The sequence below is a fragment of the Pseudophryne corroboree genome, chromosome 1 (assembly GCF_028390025.1).
Source record: "Pseudophryne corroboree isolate aPseCor3 chromosome 1, aPseCor3.hap2, whole genome shotgun sequence".
Taxonomy (NCBI): domain Eukaryota; kingdom Metazoa; phylum Chordata; class Amphibia; order Anura; family Myobatrachidae; genus Pseudophryne; species Pseudophryne corroboree.
Window position 1 is genome coordinate 834,914,072 of NC_086444.1, and position 25,350 is coordinate 834,939,421.

At 46.3% G+C, this 25,350-nt stretch overlaps 1 protein-coding gene across 7 annotated transcripts in view; it reads right to left on the reverse strand.

Annotated features, from left to right (window-relative positions):
- Positions 1-25,350, reverse strand: part of PTPN13 (protein tyrosine phosphatase non-receptor type 13) — a 538,713-nt gene that overhangs the window by 178,558 nt on the left and 334,805 nt on the right. For all 7 annotated transcript variants that reach the window (XM_063919874.1, XM_063919871.1, XM_063919870.1 and 4 more), the window contains 2 exons: positions 24,459-24,597; positions 3,691-3,843 (listed from right to left, as the gene is read on the reverse strand). In XM_063919874.1, coding sequence (XP_063775944.1) covers positions 3,691-3,843; positions 24,459-24,597 — 292 coding nt within the window. The remainder of the gene's footprint in view (positions 1-3,690; positions 3,844-24,458; positions 24,598-25,350) is intronic.

Genomic DNA, 25,350 nt, shown 5'->3' on the forward strand with positions numbered 1-25,350 from the left:
TAGGACCCCAATTTTTAAAAGTGAGGTTTCCCTGGGACCCACTTTTTTTTCGGCTCTGCGTGATCACTGGGTTATGAGGTGTAATATTATTTTGAAGTATTAACCCCGCCTACTTTGGTATTGGCTCCGCCTACAGTTGGTTTGGTGCCACCCACATGAGGCCACTTTTAGAAATTTTTCCAGGGCCACTTTTGTTTCCCAATCCGCCCCTGATTATCATACAATAAACACGTGGTCATCTACAGAATAAGCAAATCCATATACTTAACACTAAAATACACTGGAGATATAATGTATTTTTTTACTTCTTTATAAATGTTAAGAGGAGTGCAGATAACCTCACTAGTGTACTGTACATTAATATTAGTGAGCCAAGTAACATATCTAAATAAGAGAAGCACTTAAATTAAATAAAGCTGCAACAAACTGTACTCCAGTCATTTCTGACAGATGAGTCCATCTCAGTATGAACTTCTATGCATACTTGCCTACTCTCCCAAAATGGCCGGGAGGCTCCCGAAAAGAGTGGGCAAGTTCCCCCCCCCCCCCCCCCCCACACACACACACTCATGCCTGCAGCTCCCCTCAGCCAACACACCTCCCTTCAAGAGTCGTGGTTCGGGGGATCCAATGACGCAATTCACTCTGAATCACGTCATCGGGCCCCACCCCCTCTCACACAATGCTGGTAATCTGTATTGTGTAGCAGGAGCAGGGCCACGATGATGTGGTCACACCTCTCACCCATTCCACCCCTATGCGGCCTCATGATCCCCGCTATGCCCCCTCATGCCGTGCCGCACCCCCTGCTGTGCCGACCTGGGTTCCCCCTCCCAGAAGGTGCAGCCAAAATGTTGACATGTATGCTTCTATGGGGCGGGTATTCAATTCATGCAGTTTTTTTTTACTTGTCTAAAAACTGCGCTTTTTGCCAGTTTGCAGGTCGAATTCACATGTCACCTATTCAAAGCATGGATGGATTTTCCGACTTGTCGAAATATCCAGCTGGGCGAAAACCACGTGGATTGGCGAATTTGCCACAGAGCCACGTGTTTTGTCTAATTTGCTGGCGTTTGACAGTTTTTTGGTCTGTTTTCGCCCATGCCGTTTAAAAAAAAAAATCGAAAAGGCATGGGAAAAAACGGAGCAAAAACCTATAAAAAATGCCCGTGATTGAAAAGCCAATGGTCGAATTAGAGCCGGTTATCCGACTGTTGGAAAACTCGGCACAAATTCAATACCCCCTTTGTCTTACATCAATCTGTAAGATTCAATTTGAGAACTTGCAGAAAGGAGGAAGCGATGACGCTGAACTCCAAACTTAAATGTTTTGAACAAAATATTGACTAATTCCTCATAGTTTCATTTTGCTAGATAGACAGATTTGTAATGGTGATGAGCACGGACAACAATCGTGTTTCTGTTTAGTATTTATATTATTTTCATGCAGCTGGTACTACAGGTTGAGTATCCCATATCCAAATACGGAATATTCCGAAATACTGACTTTTTTGAGCGAGAGTGAGATAGTGAAACTTTTGTTTTCTGATGGCTCAATGTACACAAACTTTGTTTAATACACACAGTTATTAAAAATATTGTATTAAATGACCTTCAGACTGTGTATATAAGGTGTATATGAAACATAAATGAATTGTGTGAATGTACACACACTTTGTTTAATGCACAAAGTTATAAAAAATATTGGCTAAAATTACCTTCAGGCTGTGTATAAGGTGTATATGAAACATAAATGAATTGTGTGAATGTAGACACACTTTGTTTAATGCACAAAGTTATAAAAAATATTGGCTAAAATTACCTTCAGGCTGTGTGTATAAGATGTATATGAAACATAAATGCATTCTGTGCTTAAATTTAGGTCCCATTGCCATGATATCTCATTATGGTATGCAATTATTCCAAAATACGGAAAAATCTGATATCCAAAATACCTCTGGTCCCAAGCATTTTGGATAAGGGATACTCAAACTGTATTTCATTTAACAATTTGCGAAGAGCTGATAAAAACAGCCTAATGTAAAGATATAGCTGTTTCTGATGTTAAATCACATTATAAAGCTTCACCAGAAAGATGAAGACTGTGGGCGTATCCAATGACATGCACTCAGTTTTCGGGCAACAAAAAAACGGGCTATCCGATGGTGATTATCGGGCTATCCAATTATAGGCCAAAAATGTCCTTTTACGGCTATAACACATGGGATCAAGGATAAGTATCTAAGACTCGTCTGTTATCGTGGAAAAACGGGGCTGTTATAACGTTAGCCCCCGAAAAGTGCCAGCATCAGAAGCTAATTGGATAGCCCCTTTGGCAGTAGTCTCAAAACTTGTTTGAATTAAGGCACCCTAGAGTATCAGAGTTTTTTCAGGCCATTGTTTCTTATTGAGAAATTCAGAAAAAAATATGAAATTAAGTAAATTGTGTTTATATATCATCCTTAGGTTCAGTTATGTGGCAAGGGCCTGGATTCGCTTCTGTTTACCCACATAGTATATGATTGGCAGCCACCAGCACTGGTTTTGCCTATAAATAATTTGAATTAATCCGGGACCACCAACCCAGGGCAGTTCTGCAGGTGCCACAGCACACAGTTTGGGAACTACTAAGGGGTTGATGTATCAAGCAGTAAAAAAAAGTTGAGAAGTGGACCAGTGTAGAAGTTGACCACTGCAACCAATCAGCATAGAGTTAACATTTATCAAGTGCATTCTCTAGAATAATAGTTTTAAAAAAACATTAGTTGCTATGGGCAACTTCTCCACTGGTACACTTCTTTACTGCTTGATACATCAACTCCACAGTAATGAATTTACCTCCATTCTTCATAAATCAATTTGGGATTTTGGGGATTTGTTGTTTTTATCCTCTTGGGATATGACCACAGAAGCATAACACAAGAACAAAATAAGCAAGCGTAACGTGGCTGATATTCTACCAAGATCTCTAAAGGGGAAATCTGTTACTGGTGATGTGCACCGAGCATCACCAATTACGGTATACCCAACTTCACAAATTTTCCAGTGTACCTCTATGGGGTTCGAGGGAAAGCTTCAGATGTCTCTGAATGCATTGGCCGTTCCTGAACAAACTATCTAGTATAGAAAAACTCTCCTAGAAGTTGCATGAGATTTTCCATTTTAAAGGTCATCCCCCACTCTCCCTAAAGATAGCTGGATCCCCCACATGCCAGCCACTTCCAACTGAAACAGGCAGGATGGGTCGATAATAACAGGAACTGCAGCTCCGTATTGAGGATGCAGGGCTAAATGACGCTGGGCCTGCGTAGCCACACTTTGTGGCATTTTACCATTGTGGGGCGTGGCCTAATGATGTGGCAGCCCAGCCCCCGAAGTGGCCAACAGCATTTCCTCTTTGGCTTCTCCCGGAGAGGAGATAGAAAAAGGTGGCAAGTATGTGTACCAGATGAAATGGATATTTAAAAAAGCTTGGTCAAATTACTACTCTCTAAGCTACTAAACTGGAGATTTCTGCTGAGTTATTTCTTCACAGGCAAATATTTTATTTACAAATGTCATTTAGAAGTTGGAAAACACGTAAAAATGCTAAACATATTTGCTATACTGTGACCAAGCAGATATCTTGGAACAACACTACAGTTTTCCATATGCAAAGGCAACAACAATAAAAAGGAGTGATTACAGTACCTTCAGGAATTCCAGCTCTGTTTCCTTCTCTGAAGCTCCTGCGTAGGTACTGTGCAGCCTGGGCAACTCTTCTTTCAGGTAGGACAGATCCAGTTTCTCAATCACTCGAGCAGGAAGGTAATGTTCCATTCTAAAATAGGCCAGACTATGTACCTGTGCAGGGACGGACAATTAAAGGATGGTTCTCATTGAGTACATGCATTGCAAGATTACAATTATTTTGCTAAACAAAGGCTCCATTTAAGATTGATTCAGTACAATCTTCGGTAAACCGCAAATGAAACAACTGTTGAAGAGCAGAAATAAGTGTTTTTCATACAGTTTATTTCTTCTTCAATAGCAGCAAAAGCATGGACAATGGATAGTGGAAATACAAGAAGAATGCTATGCGAAAGATACTTCCTGCCATGCCTCAGATACAGCTTACTGCAATTTGTTAAGGCAATATGAATCAGTGTAGATTAATATGCATGTTCCAATCTATTAACATCCATGTTTCAATGTACTGTATCAACATGACTTTTTTTAATCAGAGCAATAACTTATCACAAAGCACAATATATTGAGAAACAAAATAGGTAATGAGTAACATGAAAGCCTATTATAGACAAGTACACAAAAATAATACAGCATCATTGACTTAGAGGTATTTCCATCAGTAGGTATTGACTAAAATCAATACATTATACTTAATTTAACCTAAGCCTGGTAGGCACATCCCCTCAAACAAGAAAAGCCAAAATAGATACAAAAAAATAAACAGGGCACCCATCAGCTTGTAGATGGCAAAGAAATTAGTGGATCACCCAATTAAATTTGTGTTTCATACCAAGAGGTGCAATGAAAACACAAATATATCTGGCGTTTCAGAACCACAGTAAAAGAACCTATAAAACCCTCACACAGCTCAAAAAAAAAAAAAGGCTGCCTTGTCTCCTTATGCAAGGTAGTCTCTAGCCAGTCCATTTGGAAGGCAAAAAATGGCTTAGCCTGGAGGAGAGAAGCTGATGGGAATCTGAATGGGTCCACATCTGTAATATGCACTTACGGGGCACTGCTCTGATAACCAATCATCATTTTTTGCTACAACCCCACCAGACACAGATGGCGGCAGTATACACAAAATCGCACATTCTGCTAATAGCGGGAGATAGCATACAAGTTACATAGAAGGAAATCTATTAACTGAAAACTAAAACCATCTTTTAAGGGGGCAGTCCCACATTTACGGTGGGATTTAATAGAGTCCGAGGTGCAGGATGCCGGCAGATCTCGGACATTCTTTTAAAGGGGCAATCACTTCCAGGAAATGGTTTTGTCTTGTGTTTGCCTCTTTAAAAAGATGTCCAAGATAGGCCGGTATCCCGCACCTCTGGCGATCTCGGACTACATTACATCCTGCTGACAGTGTAGAAAGGTCGCATTGGAAGCCCCACATTCAGGGCAAACACTAGTATCAGAGGATCCCATCAAGAACCTATGGTGGGGGGAAAGATAACCATTGTGTTAGCTGTTATAGAACCTTTCCCTATACATGCTAGATGAGAGCACTGACTGGGAATAAATGAGTGACTGAAAGAGTTTTTCTATGGTAATATGGGGGACTACAGTACACCATGAAGATAGCCCTCTATTTAGTATGAGCCAAAGGGGTTTGGAGAATTTTATAATTAATTGGTTTATATCTTAGAATATTTAAGTATAAAGGACCTGATTAAAAGGGAGACACAGCTGCATCCATGCTTTCCTGGTATACATCTGTGTGGCCGCATGTGCAAGGACTGAGATGCACACTGTCAGCACCTCCAGGCACTGTAATACCAATTGCGGAGTCTTTAGACACACCTTCGGTAGCACCATCGAAACCTGCAGTAGCCATATGGCGATACAGTTTCTCCATCTGCGTATGGCCTCCTATGTGAGCGGTTCAGCATCTGTGCACGTAACCACTCCCACCGACATTCCGTCACTGCTGTAACACGCCCATAAGAGGGACTATCTCCGTGCGTGTGCTAAGCCAGCTAGAAACGCCCATCACTTTTCCCAGACATTAATGTTACCATGCATCTCGATGGCAACAGCACCTTTGTGTGTACAATCTGTGTAATGCATGCTCCACATGAGATTTTAGCAATTTCTGCGCAAGTGCAGTGGCAAAAAAATTGTTCAAATACGTGAACATCAGCATTATGTGCGACTCAGAATGGGCCCCAATGTGCTTTGATGTAGTATGATTATAGGTATGCCCTGTCTCATCAATGAAATACATCCATAAGATTTGTTGCTCTCGTTTATTTTAACATAATAATTGGTGTAACCTCAATTTTAGAATGAAAAACATGTTTTGGACCAGGGGTATGCAACAGTTTTGCTGTTAGGGCATGCTAGTATTATGGCATAGCATGCTTGGATGCGTAGTACCACAGCAGCTGGATTGCTGGATTTTGCAGAACCTGGGTGAAGCGGTCTAGAAAATAGGATTTTAATACCTACCGGTAAATCCTTTTCTCGTAGTGCATAAGGGATATTGGTGGAAACTAGTATGGTGGGGTATACATGGGTTCCAAAGGAGCCAGTGCACTTTCAATTTCTTCAACTGGGTGTGCTGGCTCCTCCCCTCTATGCAGGGCCGGTGCAAGGTCTCTATGCACCCTAGGCAAAGCTTCAACCCGGTGCCCCCAGCTTCAACCCGGTGCCCCCTAACCTGCAACCCCCCTGCAGGAGATGCATCAGGGCTATGAGGAGCAGCCATGGGGTACCCCTCGGTAGCCATAGTTACATCCGCATCCTATGCGCCTTCACATGACTTGATGTTACTCATGTCGGCACAGAGGAAGCGCTCAGGCACTATGTGGTACAGCCTGATAGTGGTAGCTGCACTTGATTAGACCCGCAGCAGCAGCCAGCGCAGTGTAAAAGGAGGAGGCCGCATACAGAGACATCCTTCAGTTTTTTGCTAGATGAATTCAGTGGCGCCCTCCAGGAGCTGGCGCCCCTAGGCAGCCGCCTAAAGCTGCCTAATGGTAGAGCCGGCCCTGCCTCTATGCCCCCTCCCACAGGCAGTTATATGTAAAAACTTGCCCGAAGGAAAAAATAGGATTTTAATACCTACCGGTAAATCCTTTTCCCCTAGTCCGTAGAGGATGCTGGGGACTCCAAAAGGACCATGGGGTATAGACGGGATCCGCAGGAGACATGGGCACTTTAAGACTTTAAATGGGTGTGAACTGGCTCCTCCCTCTATGCCCCTCCTCCAGACCTCAGTTATAGGAACTGTGCCCAGGGAGACGGACAATTCGAGGAAAAGGACTTTTGTTAAACCAAGGGTGAGATACATACCAGCTCACACCACAACACACCGTACAACATGGCTTTTAAGCAATACCAGTTAACAGCATGAACCAAAAACAGCAACAGGCTGTACATAACCGATACACAACCTCTGTGTAACAGAAGCAATAACCATCAATACTACTGCAAAAACAGTCCGGACAGGGACGGGCGCCCAGCATCCCATAAGGACTAGGAGAAAAGGATTTACCGGTAGGTATTAAAATCCTATTTTCTCTTACGTCCTAGAGGATGCTGGGGACTCCAAAAGGACCATGGGGTTCATACCAAAGCTCCAGACCGGGTGGGAGAGTGCGGACGACTCTGCAGCACCGATTGAGCAAACATGAGGTCCTCATCAGCCAGGGTATCAAACTTGTAGAACTTAACAAAAGTGTTTGAACCCGACCAAGTAACTACTCAGCAAAGTTGAAGCGCCGAGACTCCTCGGGCAGCCGCCCAAGATGAGCCCACCTTCCTGGTAGAATGGGCTTTCACCGACTTCGGTAACGGCAATCCAGCCGTAGAATGAGCATGCCGAATCGTATTACAGATCCAGCGGGCAATAGTCTGCTTGGAAGCAGGAGCCCCAATTTTGTTGGGAGCATATAGGACAAACAGAGCCTCTGATTTCCTAATTTGAGCCGTTCTGGCGACATACATTTTCAAAGCTCTGACTACATCGAGAGACTTTGAATCAGCCAAAGCTTTTGCAGCCACAGGCACCACAATAGGTTGGTTTATGTGAAACGAAGAAACCACCTTTGGCAGAAATTGTTGACGAGTTCTCAATTCCGCTCTATCCACATGGAAAATCAAATAGGGGCTCTTGTGAGACAAAGCCGCCAATTCCGACACCCGTCTTGCGGACGCCAAGGCCAAAAGCATGACCACTTTCCAAGTGAGAAATTTCAACTCAACCTTTTGCAAAGGTTCAAACCAGTGTGACATAAGAAATTGCAACACCACGTCAAGGTCCCATGGTGACACAGGCGGCACAAACGGAGGAAAGATGTGCAGTACTCCCTTCACGAAAGTCTGAACCTTTGGAAGAGCGGCTAATTCTTTTTGAAAGAAAATAGATAAGGCCGAAATCTGCACTTTAATGGAACCTAATTTTAGGCCTGCATCCACACCTGCCTGCAAAAAATGGAGGAAACGACCCAACTGAAACTCTTCCGTAGGAGCCTTCTTGGATTCACACCAAGACACATACTTTCTCCAAATACCGTGATAATGCTTCGCCGTAACCTCCTTTCTAGCTTTAAGCAGAGTGGGAATGACTTCCCGGGAATACCCTTTCGAGCTATGATTTGGCGTTCAACCTCCACGCCGTCAAACGCAGCCGCGGTAAGTCCTGGAAGACACACGGCCCCTGCAGTAACAGATCCTCTCTGAGAGGAAGAGGCCAGGGATCTTCTATGAGTAATTCCTGAAGATCCGGATACCAGGCCCTCCGTGGCCAATCTGGAACAATGAGTATCGCCTGAACCCTTGTTCTTCTTATGATCCTTATGACTTTTGGAATGAGTGGAAGTGGAGGGAACACATATACCGACTGAAACACCCATGGAGTTACCAGGGCGTCCACTGCACTGGCTTGAGGGTCCCTCGACCTGGAACAATATCTCTGAAGCTTCTTGTTGAGGCGAGACGCCATCATGTCTATTTGAGGAATTCCCCAACGACCTGTCACTTCTGCAAAAACCTCTTGATGAAGACCCCACTCTCCTGGATGGAGATCGTGTCTGCTGAGGAAATCTGCATCCCAGCTGTCCACGCCCGGAGGGAAGACCGCTGACAGAGCGCTTACATGTTTTTCCGCCCAACGGAGAATTCTTGTGGCCTTCGACATCGCCGCTCTGCTCTTTGTTCCGCCCTGGCGGTTTATGTACGCCACTGCTGTTACGTTGTCCGACTGAATCAGGACAGGTAGACCTCGAAGAAAGTGTTCCGCTTGTAGAAGGCCGTTGTATATGGCTCTTAATTCCAGAACGTTTAAGTGTAGACAAGCTTCCTGGCTTGACCATTTTCCCTAGAAATTTTTTCCCTGTGTGACTGCTCCCCAGCCTCGGAGACTTGCATCCGTGGTCACCAGGACCCAATCCTGGATCCCGAACCTGCGTCCCTCTAGGAGGTGAGAACTTTGAAGCCACCACGGGAGAGATATTCTGGTCCTGGAAGATAGGCTTATTTTCCGGTGCATGTGCAGGTGAGACCCGGACCACTTGCCCAACAGGTCCCACTGAAACACCCGGGAATGAAACCTGCCAAATGGAATGGCTTCGTAGGCTGCAACCATCTTCCCCAACACCCGAGTGCATTGATGAATCTACACTCTTGCCGGTTTCAGTATCTCCCTGACCATGTTCTGGATTTCCAGAGCTTTTTGTGCTGGGAGAAACACTCTCTGTAGTTCCGTGTCCAGGATCATGCCTAAGAAAGACAGCCGTGTCGTCGGCATCAACTGTGACTTTGGCAAATTTAGGATCCAACCATGTTGTTGTAGAACTGTCAGGGAGAGCGCCACGTTTCTTAGCAACTGTTCCTTTGATCTCGCCTTTATCAGGAGATCGTCCAAGTACGGGATAATTGTGACACCCTGCTTGCGTAGGAGCACCATCATTTCCGCCATTACTTTGGTGAAGACCCTCGGGGCCATGGAAAGACCAAACGGCAACGTCTGAAATTGGTAATGACAATCCTGAACAGCAAACCTCAGGAAAGCTTGATGTGGAAGATAGATTGGGACATGTAAGTAGGCATCTTTAATGTCGACTGACGCCATAAAATCCCCCCCTTCCAGACTGGAGATCACTGCTCGAAGAGATTCCATCTTGAACTTGAAACTTTTCAAAAATGGATTGAGGGATTTTAGGTTCAGGATCGGTCTGACCGAGCCATCCGGCTTTGGTACGACAAACAGGCTCGAATAAAACCCTTCTCCCCGTTGAGAGGGGGGTACCGTGACAATGACACGCTGTTGACACAGTTTTTGTATCGCAGCGCACACTACTTCCCTTTCTCTGAGAGAAACTGGCAAGGCTGATTTGAACAATCGGTGGAGGGGCACGTCTTGAAACTCCAGTTTGTACCCTTGGGACACTATTTCTAACACCCAAGGATCCAGGCCCGAGTGAAACCAGACCTGACTGAAGAGTCGGAGACGCGCCCCCACCAGTATGGACTCCCGTAGAGGAGCCCCAGCGTCATGCGGTGGACTTGGCAGAAGCTGGGGAGGACTTCTGCTCCCGGGAACCTGGCACAGCAGGCGACCTTTTTCCCCTTCGTCTACCTTTTGAGGCAAGGAAGGACGACCCTCTTCCTTTTTTGTATTTATTAGGCCGAAAGGACTGCATCTGATAATGCGGCGTCTTTTTCTGTTGTGCAGGTACATAAGGAAGAAAGTATGACTTACCCGCTGTAGCTGTAGAGACCAGATCAGCGAGGCCGTCGCCAAACAAGACACCACCTTTATACGGGAGAGCTTCCATAGCTTTCTTAGAGTCGGCATCAGCATTCCATTGATGAATCCGCAGCGATCTCCTGGCCGAGACTGCCATGGCATTGGACCTTGATCCCAAGAGGCCAATATCCCTCGCCGCATCCTTTAGGTAAGCTGCAGCGTCCATGATATAACCGAGAGTCAAAAGAATGATATCCCTATCCAAGGTATCCATGTCAGATGTCAAATTATCTGCCCACTTACTAATAGCACTACTCACCCATGCCGACGCCACGACAGGTCTGAGCAGCGCACCCGTAGTGACATAAATGGATTTTAAGGTAGTTTCCTGTCTACGATCCGCAGGGTCCTTTAGGGCAGCTGTGTCAGGAGACGGAAGCGCCACCTTTTTGGACAGTCGTGATAGAGCCTTGTCCACATTGGGAGATGACTCCCACTTTTCCCTGTCATCAGAGGGGAAAGGATATTCCATTAGAATTCTCCTGGGAATCTGCCACCTTTTGTCAGGAGATTCCCAAGCTTTTTCACAAAGAGTGTTCAGCTCATGAGAGGGGGAAAACGTCTTTTTACCCTTATACAAACAAACCCTTGTATCAGGAACAGTAGGCACTTCTGAAATATGTAAAACGTCCTTAATTGCCACAATCATGTACTGAATACTCTTAACCAGTTTCGTATTTAAACTGGCCTCACTATAGTCGTCACTGGAATCAGAGTCCGTATCGGTACCAGTATCCGCCATCTGGGTAAATTAACGCTTTTGTGACCCTGAGGGGGTCTGGACCTGAGACAAGGCGATCTCCATGGATTTCCTCCATGTTTGTGTCTGAGAATCAGATTTATCCAGCCTTTTAGTCAATAACGCCACATTTGCATTCAATGTACTCAACATATCCACCCAATCAGCAGTCGGCGGTGCCGACAGAGTCACTCCCAGCGCCTTATCCGCCCCCACAGTAACCTCCTCCGGGGAGAAGCACTCAGCCTCAGACATGTCGACACACACGTACCGACACGCACCAACACACTGGCTATAGGGGACAGACCCACAGAAAGCCTGTTAGAGACACACAGAGGGAGTTTACCAGCTCACACCCCAGCGCCTATCCCGGTACTGAGAGCAAATACACACTGCCTCAGACCTGTTTGCGCTGTTTTTATCAATGGATAATCGCACCAATTTACTGTTCCCCCCCCCCTCCCCGTTTTGCACCCTGTTACTTCTGCAGGAGTGTGGAGGTCCGTGGAGGTCCGGGCCAGCTTCTCTGCATCCTGTGAAGAGAAAATGGCGCTGGTAAGCTGTGAGGGCTAAGCCACGCCCCCTCACTGGCGCGCTGTAGTCCTGCTCAAACTTAAAATATTTATACTGGGGGGGGCTATATCTGGTGCCTAGGCACTTCCAACATATATATTTTTGCCAGTCATATTGTAAAAACTTCAGTAATCATGCTGCCCAGGGCGCCCCCCCTGCGCCCTGCCGTATGTGTGTGTGGGAGCATGGCGCGCAGCGCGACCGCTGCTTGGTATCTCAGTACTGAAATCTTCTGCCGTCACTGAAGTCTTCTTGTCTTCTTAATACTCACCCGGCTTCTATCTTCTGGCTCTGTGAGGGGTTGACGGCGCGGCTCCGGGAACAAGCAGCTAGGCGCACCAAGTGATCGAACCCTCTGGAGCTAATGGTGTCCAGTAGCCTAAGAAGCAGAGCCCTTGAACTCAGAAGAAGTAGGTCTGCTTCTCTCCCCTCACTCCCACGAAGCAGGGAGCCTGTAGCCAGCAGGTCTCCCTGAAAATAATAAACCTAACAAAGTCTTTTCAGAGAAACTCAGGAGAGCTCCCCTAGTGTGTGTCCAGTCTCTCTGGGCACAGAATCTAACTGAGGTCTGGAGGAAGGGCATAGAGGGAGGAGCCAGTTCACACCCATTTAAAGTCTTAAAGTGCCCTTGTCTCCTGCGGATCCCGTCTACACCCCATGGTCCTTTTGGAGTCCCCAGCATTCTCTAGGACGTAAGAGAAAGGACATATATGAGAGAAGGAACATGATAACAAAAGGTGGTGAGATTTACATACCAGCACACCACTAACATAGAACAACCAGCAACGGCTGGCAACAACAACAGCTGAACAGGTAACTATAGAACAAGAATCTGCAGAAAAGTCAACGCACTGAGGCGGGCGCCCAATATCCCTTATGAACTACGAGAAAAGGATTTACCGGTAGGTATTAAAATCCTATTTTCTCTAGCATCTATAAGGGATATTGGGCGAAACTACACTGAGGAAGCCGCCGATAAGGGTCCACAGGCGGAGAAACGCGTTTGTAAGGACGGGACATCATTGCTGCAGTCTGCATAAGGACTGGACATTGTTGCCGCAGTCAGCTGCTTTCACCTGCAGGAGACACACCCCTTTGAGCCGGCCAGCTATCACGTATTCCACCCCAGTGCTAAGGGGAGAATAAACAGGAGTGCATTCCCTGCTCGGGATTCCGGAGAAAAAGTTACCAGTCCTTAATACCCTCACAGCCATGGGGGAGAGGTATTTAAAATAAGTATATCGCATGGTATACAATTAAGGATCCTATGCTGCTATTCATGTGTGTCTGACTTACCTACCGTTGTGGCAATAACTGTATGCCGTATTAAAACTCCATTTACCATTTATGCACATGGAATTCAAGTTGGAATAACTACGGGCTAAGAGTAAATAAGACTGAGATCTAAACAATTAAAGTTGTGTTGGGAGACACCGGAATATACTAACATTAATTTGTATCTAAACTTTAGTTATTTGGAGAATGGCTCACAGTCAGCGATAGGTAGTTTTAATTTTTTATTTTATGTATAAATTATAACCGGCCGGTTTACGTATACCAATGTTGTATTGCTAAATTTTTTTGATATATAAATTTGTTTCAAAGTATTAGCGCGGTCTCATTGTATTCATTGGGCGAAACTAGTATGATGGGGATGCCCCAAAGCTTCCAGAACGTGCAGGAACGTGTGGAGACTGCTGCAGCACCGCCTGCCCAAACTGGGTATCCTCTTTGGTCAGGGTATCAAACTTGTAGAACTTCACAAAGGTGTTCTACCCCGACCAGGTAGCAGTTCGGCATAGTTGCAAGGCCGAGACTCCACGAGCAGCCGCCCAGGAAGAGCCCACTGATCTTGTAGAGTGGGCCTTCAGAGACTTAGGAACAGGTAAGGCTGCCGACACATAGGCCTGTTGGATAGTAAGCCTAATCCAACGAGCAATGGACTGCTTTGAAGCAGGGCAACCCTTTTTCTGCGCATCATAGAGCACGAACAAGGAATCCGTTTTTCTGACCCGAGCCGTGCGCTTGACATACAGATGTAGCCACCTTTATCTTGACTGTTTCTCCGCCGAGACGGGCGTTTAGTCACGCTAATGCGATAGCTGAGTTTCATCACAGGCAGGCGCGTTGAGGCGATCTAGATACTCATCATGCATTACACATCTCCACCACTGTGTCGCTAATGCTCCACTAATCCAGTACTTTCGATCGTACAGTATAGCGGCGGATTGATCTACAGCTCTGGCAATACTGTAGGCGTAACGGGAGGCGGTGGAAAAAGTATGGAGTACTGTACAGTACTGTATGTGTATGGAGACGCAACTACAGTAATTGTGTAAAAGGAAGAATGTACAGTACAATGTATAAACACCGTGCTTTTAAAATATATGAGCGTCTGAGTTCGCTAATGTATAATGGGAATGGAGGACTAGCCGGAGGCGGAGGAAAACACCGTGCTTTACAAATGCGAGCGTCCGAGTCCTCTAAGGCATAAACCAACAGCAATGGGGCGGGGGCCGGCCGCTGTTTGCAGTACTTTCACACATGAAATTGGAAATCTCTCATGAGGCGTCGTGGGCTAGGGGTGAAGGCTCCCACCTCCCTCGCTGGGGGTCCAGGGTTCGAGACCTGATGTGCTTTCTTTCTTTCTTTTTTTTTTTTTTTTTCTGTAATAATGCACTGTATTATTTTATTTACACTGTAAGACAGTCAATGGAAGGATGCACACAGATTTCACATAAATCAAAGTACATCTGCAGGAGCGATTCTTTACGCTAAATGCACCTAAACAGCGGGAATGAAATGAGTGAATTCTGACGCTACCAACTGAGCAAAACAGTACTGTAGATCTTCAGCGTTTGTGTATTGCACAGGACCTGAATTTCCTCCCTGTGCAGGCCCCCAGGGGGGAAGGGCGATGGGGGTAGGGGGGAGACGATGGAAAATACTGTGCCTTTGAAATGCAATTACATGAGCGTCCGAGTACACTACGGCATACTGTAAACCAACACCAATGGGAAGGAAGTGCCAACCTTATTTTTAATGTGTTCCCGTGACATTCACTTTAAAAAAAAAAAATTTCTCTCCAATACAGTACATCCAATGGAAGGATGCACACAGGTTTCACATACAGTACTGTACAGTAAATCAAAGTACATCTGCAGGAGCGATTCTTTACGCTAAATGCAACCTACAGTACAGTACTGTAAGTGAGCAAAACAGTACTACAGTGGGCGTTTGTGTATTGCACATGACCAGCATTTGCATTCCCTCCCTGTCTACTGCATGATCTGTGCAGGCTCCCATGGGGGAAGGGCAGCAGGCTAGCCGGAGGCGGAGGAAAACACCGTGCTTTACAAATGCGAGCGTCCGAGTCCTCTAAGGCATAAACCAACAGCAATGGGGCGGGGGCCGGCCGCTGTTTGCAGTACTTTCACACATGAAATTGGAAATCTCTCATGAGGCGTCGTGGGCTAGGGGTGAAGGCTCCCACCTCCCTCGCTGGGGGTCCAGGGTTCGAGACCTGATGTGCTTTCTTTCTTTTCTTTTTTTTTTTTCTGTAATAATGCACTGTATTATTTTATTTACACTGTAAGACAGTCAATGGAAGGATGCACACAGATTTCACATAAATCAAAGTACATCTGCAGGAGCGATTCTTTACGCTAAATGCACCTAAACAGCGGGAATGAAATGAGTGTATTCTGACGCTACCAACTGAGCAAAACAGTACTGTAGATCTTCAGCGTTTGTGTATTGCACAGGACCTGAATTTCCTCCCTGTGCAGGCCCCCAGGGGGGAAGGGCGATGGGGGTAGGGGGGAGACGATGGAAAATACTGTGCCTTTGAAATGCAATTACATGAGCGTCCGAGTACACTACGGCATACTGTAAACCAACACCAATGGGAAGGAAGTGCCAACCTTATTTTTAATGTGTTCCCGTGACATTCACTTTAAAAAAAAAAAATTTCTCTCCAATACAGTACATCCAATGGAAGGATGCACACAGGTTTCACATACTGTACAGTAAATCAAAGTACATCTGCAGGAGCGATTCTTTACGCTAAATGCAACCTACAGTACAGTACTGTAAGTGAGCAAAACAGTACTACAGTGGGCGTTTGTGTATTGCACATGACCAGCATTTGCATTCCCTCCCTGTCTACTGCATGATCTGTGCAGGCTCCCATGGGGGAAGGGCAGCAGGCTAGCCGGAGGCGGAGGAAAACACCGTGCTTTACAAATGCGAGCGTCCGAGTCCTCTAAGGCATAAACCAACAGCAATGGGGCGGGGGCCGGCCGCTGTTTGCAGTACTTTCACACATGAAATTGGAAATCTCTCATGAGGCGTCGTGGGCTAGGGGTGAAGGCTCCCACCTCCCTCGCTGGGGGTCCAGGGTTCGAGACCTGATGTGCTTTCTTTCTTTTTTTTTTTTTTTTTCTGTAATAATGCACTGTATTATTTTATTTACACTGTAAGACAGTCAATGGAAGGATGCACACAGATTTCACATAAATCAAAGTACATCTGCAGGAGCGATTCTTTACGCTAAATGCACCTAAACAGCGGGAATGAAATGAGTGTATTCTGACGCTACCAACTGAGCAAAACAGTACTGTAGATCTTCAGCGTTTGTGTATTGCACAGGACCTGAATTTCCTCCCTGTGCAGGCCCCCAGGGGGGAAGGGCGATGGGGGTAGGGGGGAGACGATGGAAAATACTGTGCCTTTGAAATGCAATTACATGAGCGTCCGAGTACACTACGGCATACTGTAAACCAACACCAATGGGAAGGAAGTGACAACCTTATTTTTAATGTGTTCCCGTGACATTCACTTTAAAAAAAAAAAATTTCTCTCCAATACAGTACATCCAATGGAAGGATGCACACAGGTTTCACATACTGTACAGTAAATCAAAGTACATCTGCAGGAGCGATTCTTTACGCTAAATGCAACCTACAGTACAGTACTGTAAGTGAGCAAAACAGTACTACAGTGGGCGTTTGTGTATTGCACATGACCAGCATTTGCATTCCCTCCCTGTCTACTGCATGATCTGTGCAGGCTCCCATGGGGGAAGGGCAGCAGGCTAGCCGGAGGCGGAGGAAAACACCGTGCTTTACAAATGCGAGCGTCCGAGTCCTCTAAGGCATAAACCAACAGCAATGGGGCGGGGGCCGGCCGCTGTTTGCAGTACTTTCACACATGAAATTGGAAATCTCTCATGAGGCGTCGTGGGCTAGGGGTGAAGGCTCCCACCTCCCTCGCTGGGGGTCCAGGGTTCGAGACCTGATGTGCTTTCTTTCTTTCTTTTTTTTTTTTTTTTTCTGTAATAATGCACTGTATTATTTTATTTACACTGTAAGACAGTCAATGGAAGGATGCACACAGATTTCACATAAATCAAAGTACATCTGCAGGAGCGATTCTTTACGCTAAATGCACCTAAACAGCGGGAATGAAATGAGTGTATTCTGACGCTACCAACTGAGCAAAACAGTACTGTAGATCTTCAGCGTTTGTGTATTGCACAGGACCTGAATTTCCTCCCTGTGCAGGCCCCCAGGGGGGAAGGGCGATGGGGGTAGGGGGGAGACGATGGAAAATACTGTGCCTTTGAAATGCAATTACATGAGCGTCCGAGTACACTACGGCATACTGTAAACCAACACCAATGGGAAGGAAGTGCCAACCTTATTTTTAATGTGTTCCCGTGACATTCACTTTAAAAAAAAAAAATTTCTCTCCAATACAGTACATCCAATGGAAGGATGCACACAGGTTTCACATACTGTACAGTAAATCAAAGTACATCTGCAGGAGCGATTCTTTACGCTAAATGCAACCTACAGTACAGTACTGTAAGTGAGCAAAACAGTACTACAGTGGGCGTTTGTGTATTGCACATGACCAGCATTTGCATTCCCTCCCTATCTACTGCATGATCTGTGCAGGCTCCCATGGGGGAAGGGCAGCAGGCTAGCCGGAGGCGGAGGAAAACACCGTGCTTTACAAATGCGAGCTAGGGGATTGTGACGCTCCTTCAGCATCGCCCCGTAGCCTGCACAGCTTATGCCATTTCTCATTCCATACCCAACTGCTGCCTGCCACGAGGTGGGGGTTCAGGAGGTGGGGGTTCATGGGTAGTGGTCGTTTTGACAGTGTGCTATGCGATTGAGTCCGGTGTACCGTAATACTGTATGCAATCCTACAGTAGCTTATCCCTCCCCTGTGTATTTTGGCTAGGGGATTGTGACGCTCCTTCAGCATTGCCCCATAACCTGCACAAGGGTTCAGGGGCGGCGGCCATTTTGCCAGTGTGCTACAGTATGTCATCGAGTCCGGTGTACCATAATATGCATACTGTGTATTTTAGCTACGGGATTGTGACGCTCCTTCAGCATTGCCCCATAGTTTGTACAATCTGGACTATTACTTGCTCCGTAGCCTAGGGCCTCTGTGGGGCAAGGAGTCATAGGTGGTAGCCATTTCTATTCAGTCTGCCCAGCTACAGAATTGTATGTGTACTGTGTACGGAGCATAGAACCTTAACCTGCATAGAACCTGCACATTATGGTACACCGGACTCGATCGCATAGAACCGCTCATGCAGCTACTGTATGCCCTGGTTTACAGTATGTGAATAAAAAAAATAATAAAGTGTCTGAAAAAAACTACAGTAACATGCATTCGTACTTAAGGAATCGAACCCTGGACTCTGAGTATAGGAAGCGAAACACTTCACCACTTCGCCGCAGACAAATGTATAAATCCGTTGGTTTTGATTATGCTGTAATGGCTACGGGATTAGGACGATAACATACTGTAGAAAATTCCTAATCTTGAGAGGCAATAGTGAACTTGTAACACACATCCATTTGCGACAGTGTACACTACTGGTTTTACAGTACTGTGTTTTGTCTGCGGGACTTGGACGCTCACATACAGTATTCATAAAGTATTGTAGATGGATCATATACTGTATGCTGTACTACTGTATTTGCGTCGGTGTCGTACTGTATATACAGTACTGTATTAAATAATGCAGCGTAATGAGTACAGTATTTACTGTATGCAGCGTAATGAGACGCCTTAGTAAAGTAGTCCTTATTATGTATGTCAGTATTGTATTTTACGGGAGACCACACGCATGCGCAGTGGTGATTGTAAAAAGCGACATCTGGTGGCTGATCGCAGGTATTACACGTAAAGGTAACGCAAAACGTCAAATGTCTGTCTCCGTGCGATTAGATAGCCTCTCTGTGGCTAGGCGCGCCTCGCTACGCCACAGTACGCTGCGTATGGTCGAACGGGACAAACGCCGCGGCCACTCAAGATAAAGGTGGCTACATCTGTAGATCCTCAAGGCACGCACAGCATCCAATGCCTTCGGAGGAACAGAAGCGTCAGAACTGGACGGTACCACAATAGGTTTATTCAGGTGAAACGCGGAGACAACCTTCGGCAGGAACTGCTGTCTAGTCCAGAGCTCCGCACTGTCCTCGTAAAAGACCAAGTACGGACTTTTACACAATAAGGCCCCCAATTCCGAGACACGTCGAGCAGAAGCCAGGGCCAGTAACATCACCGTCTTCCATGTGAGGTACTTGTCTTCTACCACCATCAGAGGTTCAAACCAGGAGGACTGTAGAAATTCCAACACTACATCCAAATCCCAGGGTGCCGTAGGAGGTTGTATGTAGAGCACCCCTTGCAAGAAGGTCTGAACTTCTGGCAACACTGCCAATTTCTTCTGAAAGAAAATTGAGAGAAATGAAATCTGGACCTTAATGGAACCCAGACGTAAGCCCTTATCCACACCAGCTTGCAGGAAACGTGAGAAACGTCCCAAGTGAAACTCTGCAGGCGGATACGTTCATTCCTCACACCAAGAGACAAATTTCCTCCAGATATGATGTAGTGTTTTGACGTCACAGGTTTCTTGGCCTGAACCATGGTAGCAATAACCTTCTTGGAAAGACCCTTGTGAGCTAGGATGTTCCGCTCAACCACCATGCCGTCAAACGAAGTCGCTGTAAGTCCGTGTGGACGAATGGTCTTGAATAAGATTCTCTTCTGAGTGGTAGAGGCCAAGGGTCTTTGACGGACATGTCCAGAAGATCCGCGTACCACGCCCTCCGAGGCCAATCCGGGGCAATCAGAATTGCCTGGACACCTTGATTCCTGATTCGCTTTAACACCCTTGGGAGCAATGGGATCGAAGGAAACAGGTAGACTAGCCGATACGGCCAAGGCGACGCCTGTGCGTCCACTGCCCTCGCCTAAGGGTCCCTGGAATGTGAGCAATACCAGGGAAATTTTTTGTTGAGACGAGAAGCCATCATGTCTATTTGTGGGCAACCCCACCGGTCGATGATCTGCTGGAACACCAGATGGTGGAGCCCCCACTCCTCCGGTTGGAGATTTTGATGACTCAGGAAGTACGCTTCCCAGTTGTCCACACCCAGAATGAAGATTGCGGACATGGCTCTTGCATTTCTTTCCGCCCAGAAGAGTATCTTTGACACCTGTCGCATGCAGGCTCTGCTTTTTGTCCCTCCTTGTCGATTGATATACGCCACCGCCATGACGTTGTCCGACTGTACCTGGATTGTGTGATCCTTGAGCAGAGGAGAGGCTTGAAGCATAGCATTGTAGATCGCCCGAAGTTCCAGAATGTTGATTGGAAGGAGGCTTTCATGGGCTGACCACCTGCCTTGGAACTGGGCCCCTTGGGTGACAGCTCCCTATCCTCTCAGACTCACATCCGTCGTGAGGAGGGTCCAATCCTGAATCCCGAAACTCTGGCCTTCCAGGAGATTGGAGGACTGTAGCCACCACAGGAGGGAAATCCTGCCATAAGGTGACAGCTGAATCATCCGGTGCATCTGTAGATGTGAGCCGGACCACTTGCTCAGGAGATCCAACTGAAACGTTCTGGCATGGAACTTCCCATACTGGATCGCCTCGTACGAGGCAACCATCTTTCCTAACAATCTTATGCAAAGATGTACGGACACTCGAGTCGGTCAGAGCACCATGCGGACCATCTCCTGACGTGTTTTCACCTTGTCCTCTGGTAGAAACATCTTCTGGGCCACAGTATCCAGCATCATCTCCAGGAACAGGAGCTTCAGAGTTGGCTCCAGGTGGGACTTCTGTAATTTGAGGATCCACCCATGGTCTGACAGAAGATGGATGGTGCAGTCGATATGGAGCAACAAAAGCTCCCTGGATCTTGCCTTTATCAGAAGATCGTCCAGATAAGGGACCACATTGACCCCCTGGACCCGGAGTTGAAGCATCATCTCCGCCACCACCTTCATGAATACCCTCGTGGCTGTGGACAGGCCGAAGGGCAGTGCCTGGAATTGGAAGTGATTGTCCAGCAGGGCAATGATGAGGTGGCCATATCAGAATATGGAGAAAGGCATCCTTGATATCCAAGGAGACCATAAATTCCTGTTTTTCCAAGCACACAATCACTGCTCGCAGGGATTCCATCTTGAACTTGAACACACTCAAATAAGGATTCAAGGATTTCAGATTCAGAATGGGTCTGACCGAACCGTTCGGCTTCAGCACCACAAACAGGTTTGAGTAAAACCCCTTGCCGCATTGCGGTAGTGGTACTGGAACAATGACGTGGGACTGGACCAACTTTCGGATAGCCTGTTGCAACGTAACTTGCATAGCTGGTAAGCTTGATTTGAAAAATTGTGGGGGGACACTACTGTCGAACTCCAGCTTGTAGCCCTGCGAAACAAGCTCTCTGACCCAGGTATCCTGGCAGGAAGTCTCCCAGACGTAAATGAAGTGACGCAGTCGAGCTCCCACCTCGAGGGTGGGTGAGCACCGTCATGCTGAGGCCTTAGTGGAAGCAGAACCGGTGGACTGTTCCTGAAAACTGGTGCTTGCAGGTTTTCTGGACTTACCTCTTCTACCCCTCGCCGCACTGGAGGCACCTCTGGCCTTCGATTGAAATCTGTGAGACCGACAGGACTGGACAGACGGCCCCGGATAGGAGCGTCTCGCCGGAAATACAGGTATCCAATTCAATCCCAAAAAGCCATTCCCCAGAAAAGAGAAGGGATTCTTCACTATGTTTGGATTCTGCGTCCGCAATCCACTGACGCAACCACAAGGCCCTGCGCGCCGACACTGCCATGGCAGAAGTCTGAGCATTAATGTTCCCCATCTCCTTGAGGGAATCACAGAGAACATGGGTAGTGTCCTGAATTTGCTTCAGGAGGCTTACCATTGAAGTAACCAAGGGCATATCTCCCGAGAGGCCCAGGAATGAATGGCATGGGTCATCCAGCAACCCGCAATGACCGGTCTTTTGTGATATACCGGCTGCTGTGTATATAGACTTTAGTGTAGTCTCTATCTTTCTATCCCCAGGATCCTTCATGGTAAAGGAGCCCGGAGCAGGCAGCACCACCTTTTGTAGACATGTGAAAGACTGAGACATCCACCCCAGGGGGTTACTCGCAAAATTTTCTACCTTCACGATCAAATGGGAAAGTGCACAAAAACTTTTTGGACACTTGGAATTTTTTGTCTGGATTTTTCCTGGCCTGTTTAAATAAGTCATCTAACTCTGTAGAGTCAGAGAAAGTGACAAAAACGACTGCTGTGACGCAGCGTCCTCTAGAGGGAGCTTTAACACGTCCCTTATAGCCAAAATGAGGGGTTCAATAACCTGAGCAGAATCGGGATTCCCACTAAGTGGGGATCCAGGTCATCCCCTGTATATCATCATCTGTGTCAGATAGTAGAGCAGGTAACCCACGCTTCTGTGGTCCTGCATGAGAGAGGGGGGTCTGTGCATCTGCCCTAGCAGCTAAATCAGCAACAGCTTTTTGTAGTAGCTGAGTTTTCTGCACATTAGCAGTGAGCTGGGATGACATAGTCTTGAGAAAACCTAACCAGTGGGGCTTTGGACCCTCTACCCCAGCCCCTTCACTGATTTTGTGAAGACTGACTGCATTGTTCACATGAAACAGAATCAGTATATAATGGAGAGAATCTAGTGTGACATACACTGCACAGCTTGTGTTTACCCATGTTTCACAGTAAGCACAATAACAGACACATACACACAGACACATGCAAGCCTGCCCTACTGTATGTGAGAGGAGACACAGAGAGAGAAGGACACCAGCACACCATGAGCTGAACTGCACCAGTGAGGCTGTCAGCTCCTTAAAATACAGTAAACACTAACAATTTTAGTCCTAAATAGGATCAGGATAGTGTACACAAGCGGCTCTCCTCCTTTGCTACACCCTGTACCAGATATCCAACGTGGCTGAGGAGTCAGGAAGCACTGTGTGTGCTGCATATGGTTGCAGTAAGCAGAGGAAGGCGCCAAAACGCCTCAGGTCCCACTCTGAGGTAGCTCCGACCCCTCCAATGGCGCCGGAGTTACATATATATATTATACTGGCAAAGTCTCTTATTTAGCTTAAATCACACAAGTGCTAGTCAAGCCTTTTGTGCCAGCTCCACATGGGGGATCTTTGGGGGTTCTTTGGGGGATCTTAGTGGGATCTTAGTGGGATCTTAGTGGGACCCCCCCCCCCCCCCCCCGGAAGGGTCCCGTATACCACGCCCGTGGTCAGCCGCACTTTGAACCGGGGGACCCCATAGCGGGGTCCCCGGTTTGTACCCACCACCGATGTCACCTTCAGGAAGCGTTAGGGGTGCGCGGCGTGCTGCGGCTGTGACAGCCAAGGCGCAGTGCCCCGCTGAACAACAACCCCCGCAGCAGAGAAGTGACTCTGCACCCCCAACTCCCACGGTGCAGGTATGCTGTTGCCCAGACAGCATACCGAAAATAATAAAAATTTAGAAGAAAACTCTCTGGAGCTGCAGAGATGTGCATCCTCTCCTGAGGGCACTTTTTTCTAAACTGCCTGTGGGAGGGGGCATAGAGGGGAGGAGCCAGCACACCCAGCTGAAGAAATTTAAAGTGCACCGGCTCCTTTGGACCTAGTCTATAACCCATCGTACTAGTTTCCCCTAATATCCCTTATGTATGCTAGAGAAATACATTTTAATCTTAAACAAAACTGAGTATTAAAATCCATAGCAAATGATATTTCAGATTTACAACATACATAATTTTTTATAAGGATCAACTGTTGCATAATACAGGATTTAAATAGTATGGTTTTGTGATTCTGTCCCAAGACAGATAGGTCAGGATTCTATAGATGATAATGACTAGTGGCGATTACCATTTTACTTATCACTTTCTAATTATCATCTGTGTGATCCTATGACTGCACAATTTGCATCACTGCAGACATCATTATAACTTTATAGCCCTAGCCTGCCCAGCTGTCAGCAAGCGCTGTGGGATTATTATAATAGCAAGCAGGTGACCCTTTGCGCAACATCATACAGACAACCAGAAAACAAACCTGGCCAGTATGTACACATCCCACAACACTCACATTAAGTTTACCAAGATTACAAATTCACTATGATATGTAAAAAGGTTAATTCTATTTTTAGATAAATAATTAGGATTATTCCTTGCACATTTACAGTATACTTAAATTATATGTGATGACTATTTATAAATCTGAAGCACAGTCAATTTTTTTCATACACAAACAATGAAAACTATTAATAAGCACGTACGTCTGGTTGGTAGTCTCCGTACTCTGCTTGAAGAGCCAGGGATGCTAGGAGCAAGGCTGCCTCATCATCACAATGTAGCCTCTCCTCCAGAATCTCCTTCCTTTGCTGCAGGTAATACTGGTGGCAAGTGAGGCTGTGCCTGGCCAGACAGAAGTAACACATTATTCATAGATCATATAAATGTATAACAATGCAGAATAAAAATAAAAGTACACGAGCCACTGTATGTTCACTTAACAAATACACAACATAGTTTACGATGTCTATAATTTAGCTCATTCAACATTAAACCACTAGGAGCCAGGGCTTCCTTTTACGGAATTGTAGGCCCCTGGCAGATCAATGCATTGGGGCCCCTAGCCACCCATTCATGGAAACCAATAAAAAAAAATCATAACATGCCCCTCCTGCAGTCCTGCACTGTCTCTCCACGTTCTTCCACACAGTAAATGGCACTCTGGATTGGTGAATAGCTCCAGACAGCCACCAATCAGTATGCTGACAACAATTCACTGTCTGGCTGCAGGCTGGGAGGCAAGTAGAGAATGCTGCCTCGTTGCCAAGATTGTGTGACCACCACCCTCCTCTGCTCGAAGGCCCCTAGAATTGTGGGGTCTTTGGCAGCTGCCCAAAGTGCCTATATGTTAAGATGGCCCTGCTAGGAGCTTAGTAGAGTCCTGCTGGAGCAATATGCTATGTCCTTCTGCACACATGGTACAGAAAACATTGCTTCTATTTGCTCTCATTTATCGGTAATACAAATTGTGCTTAACTGAATTGCACCAATTAGTGTATTACTCATAAAACAAAGGACCAGTAAATACACACTGGTCAGTGATAACACATTTACACTTACTATTATTAATCTAAGCCACTGGTAAAGTACGCAGGT